Here is a 3,577-nt window from a genome sequence, read left to right on the forward strand (position 1 = left end):
TAACGGTCTGGGATTCTGGGATTCTGTGATGGGGGCAAACCAAAGAGAAGCCCACGCAGACCTTACGCACCAGGACGTGAGCAAAAGGGTCATTTTTGGTGGCCTCCATCAAACAGGACCAATTCAAAGGGAAGCAAAGGGAATGATTTTGCTATACACACCTGTAGGGTTCTGCACAAAACCTCCGGGATTTGGCAAATACTGCTGACCTTGGCTGTAAGGCCCTGGTTGTGCAGACATGAGAGAAACCTGTGAAAGGAAAAACAGCAGCGGTTTTTTTACTTAGTAACACCATTATAAACTTCCTTTTTCATTTTAGCATTAATTTCTCAAGAATTTCATGTCTATTAAGCTCCTTCCACGAGCGACCCAAGGCAGTTTGGGCCCACACGAATCCCCCTTCGTGAATTTTAAGGCCTTAATTCAACAACGTCCGCGTCTTTCTCAATTCTTTCAAGTTAAGGCTCTTTAAACCTGGCTCATCACCTGCTGCAAAACAGACAACTGAATTATTTTGAGCCATCTGAACTCTATGCCTTGCAGGAAAATTAATTGCGTATTCATTTTACATCAGCTTCTATAATTTATATGCAACCGTGTGTGAGTTTATCTGCACCGGACCTCAAATTACCTCAATTTTCACGTTTAAAATACTCATTTCACCGTCGTATTTTGAGCTACAAAGCGATGGTAATTGTTAAAAGAAGCAGCAACGTGCGTCCTTATTAAATCAGCTGGGAGCTGCTGAAGGAGGATGACTTTTTCTGCTTGAAATTTGGGTGCTCTGTTCAGGAAAACCTTTAATTTTCAGACTGAAAACTGCCAAATTCTCTACAGAAAACTACACCTGAAACATTTAACGCAGCCCAATTCTCACCTGGTTATTTCCCACGGGCAGATTATTGAAGCTCCCGTATTGAGGACCCTGAAGTCCTTTTTCATCAAAGTAATGTCCTGCTGTTCTCAACGGGAAATTTTGTGCTCCTGGGCCCGCCGGCCCGTTGAAATTTGGTCCGGGTGAACCATCGAAGAGGTCAGGCCTCTGGAACTGCATCCCGTGCGAGGGGCCGTTGTAACCCTGGCCTGGATGATCGACGAAGGGAGCGCCTTGGGCGTACATTTCCAGTCTTGAGGCAGGATGGTTGGCTACATTTTCGAAGCGTGCACCTTGGAGGCCCAGGGGTAAGTCAAATCTTGAGGCTGGTTGGTGAGGTCCATCGAATCTTTGAGGTATGGCTGTGTCAAATCGTGCTTGAGCTTGTTGACCGGGAGCCCTTTCGAATCTGGGCCCGGGTTGCCCGTGAATTCCGTCGAATCTTTGCAAAAGAGGCAGCTGCCCTGGTTGGCCATCGAATCCGGCTGCGTGGCAACCGTCAAATCTCGGACCGGCTCGACCCAGAGGGCCATCGAATCGAAGTCCACCAGCTCCCTGGTGTACAGGGCCATCCAACAGCCTAGGACCTACACCCGGTTGCCCATGTGGTCCTTCCAATCTCAGTCCACCGCCCGACGGTCCGTGCGGCCCCTCGAATCTGAGCCCGCCACCTGATGGCCCGTGTGGCCCCATAGGTTGACCGTGCGGTCCCTCAAATCTGAGGCCACCTCCAGGTTGACCATGGGGCCCCAATGGCTGTAAATGTGGCCCCTCAAACCTGAGACCACCCCCTGGTTGACCATGAGGCCCCAAGGGCTGACCATGGGGTCCCTCAAACCTGAGACCACCCCCTGGTTGACCTCGAGGCCCCATAGGTTGACCATGAGGTCCCTCAAACCTGAGACCACCTGAAGGCTGCCCACGGGGACCCTCAAACCTGAGACCGACTCCAGGTCCTTCAAATCTAGGACCACCTACGGGCTGGCCCGCAGGCCCCTCGAACCGCAAAGGCCCAAGAGGTCCCTCAAACCTCAGAGGGCCTCCTCCACCAACCTGTCCCGGGGGTCCTTCAAACCTCAGAGCTCCTGCCAGCTGCCCCGGTGGCCCATCAAACCGTAGGGCCGCAGCTCCCCCTGCTCCTGCCAGCGGTCCATCGAACTGGGATGCAGCCGCCCCTACCAAAGGCCCCTCAAATCTCATAGCGGCCTGGCCAGGGGGTCCATCAATCCTGGAACCGGAGCCAGCAGCAGGACCATCCACAAAAGGACCTCCTTGGCCATCTACCCCCACTCTCGCAGCAGTCGGTCTCGGGGAGCCATCAAAGAGAGGTCTGTCTTCCATCAGAGCACTTATCCTCTGCTTCGCTTCGATGCCTCCGAATCTCGAGCCCGGACTATCCGGAAAAGGCGCTTTGTCCGCATCTTCGTACCTAGGTCTTTTGAAACGTTCGTTGAACGGTGACCTGGGTTCCTCCCGAACCCCTAAAATCAAAAAAAAAAAACCCCCACGGCAGATCAGCTAACTGCTATTTGAAACGCCACCGGTTATTTAAAGAGCTTATTTAAAAGCGAAAACACCTACCAGCTTGCCCAAGGAGCTGCCTTTCTTCCCTGTTATCGAACCTGCAGATCGCATCGCCGTCTATTTTCTTCTGAAAGTCCGTCGTGTTTTTCCCCTGTTGTCTCAGGGCGTCTCTGAATTCATCCGACTCTCCCCAGCCGTCGTAAGGATCGAAATTCTTCGAACCTCGGGCTCCTTTCGCCGCGTTGGGTTCCTCGAGCCTCCGTCTGCCCTCGAGCGGCGAGAGGTTATCGGGGAAAGGCCTCTTGGTGCCGCTTACGGGCGAGTGTCTCCGGGTTCTCTCTCCAAACGGTTCTTTCCTATCGAATTGGACTCCGCGTTTGGCTTTCGTTTGTTCGCATTCTATGCCCGAAAGCAACGCGTCGGGCAGGTGATAATCCAAAAGATCGTCGGGATCCAACAGGTCGAGCCTGGACAACGAATGCTGAACCTGAGTCCTTTTCAGTTTCGCCTTGTGTTCGTAATAAGTCAGCTCCGCGTCCGACAGGAGGGGTTTCTTTTTCAAACCGCATTTCTCCTCCGTGGGGCTGTCCCAGACGTTACATCTGTGCTTTCCTTCCTGATACTGGAACAGCTGCCGGATCTGATGAGCCACCATCAGGAACTCATCTTGGGTGATTTCACCCGATGTCAAACGCTCGTTAGCCTGGAAAGTAAAATGACAAGTTTAGCCTCCTCAAAAAGCAAAGCAAGCGACGTCCAGGGCACTTTTAGGAAGATAAATTTATTGCTGTTACCTTTTTAAGTAATTCCCTCTTGCTCGCAGACGTCAGCTCTTTGGGAATCTGCAAGTTTGCATCCACGCTCAACCGGTGCTGCTGCTTCGGCGCTCGGGGCGATAAAATCCCTTTACCCGCAGGCCAGTTCTCCCGGTGCCTTTGGTGAGGGGATTTACCGAGTGCTTGGTGCTCTTCGTTCTGCTGCGAGCTGAAAACGCATGGGAAAAACACAGATTACTTCTTCATTCGGGACACGGCTGTTTTGGGGCCAGTCCTGTTGAACAACTTTATCACTGATCTGGATGAGGGGATCGAGTGCTCCCTCAGTAAATTTGCAGATGATGCTGAGTTGGTGACAATGTTGACCTGTTAAGGGTAGGGAGGCTCTGCAGAGGGACCTGGA

The 3,577-nt window shown here is 52.3% G+C and overlaps 1 protein-coding gene across 1 annotated transcript; it reads right to left on the bottom strand.

Moving 5' to 3' along the window:
- Positions 1–161: 161 nt before the first annotated feature.
- LOC104537718 (pre-mRNA cleavage complex 2 protein Pcf11-like) lies at positions 162–3,382 on the bottom strand (the record flags this gene model as incomplete). Its single annotated transcript, XM_010180686.1, has 4 exons — positions 162–249; positions 878–2,355; positions 2,456–3,101; positions 3,193–3,382. Coding segments are annotated over 4 exons (2,402 nt in total), but the record flags the coding sequence as incomplete, so codon positions are not given.
- Positions 3,383–3,577: the final 195 nt, after the last annotated feature.

Source organism: Mesitornis unicolor, unplaced genomic scaffold (genome assembly GCF_000695765.1).
Source record: "Mesitornis unicolor isolate BGI_N332 unplaced genomic scaffold, ASM69576v1 scaffold37953, whole genome shotgun sequence".
NCBI classification, from domain to species: domain Eukaryota; kingdom Metazoa; phylum Chordata; class Aves; order Mesitornithiformes; family Mesitornithidae; genus Mesitornis; species Mesitornis unicolor.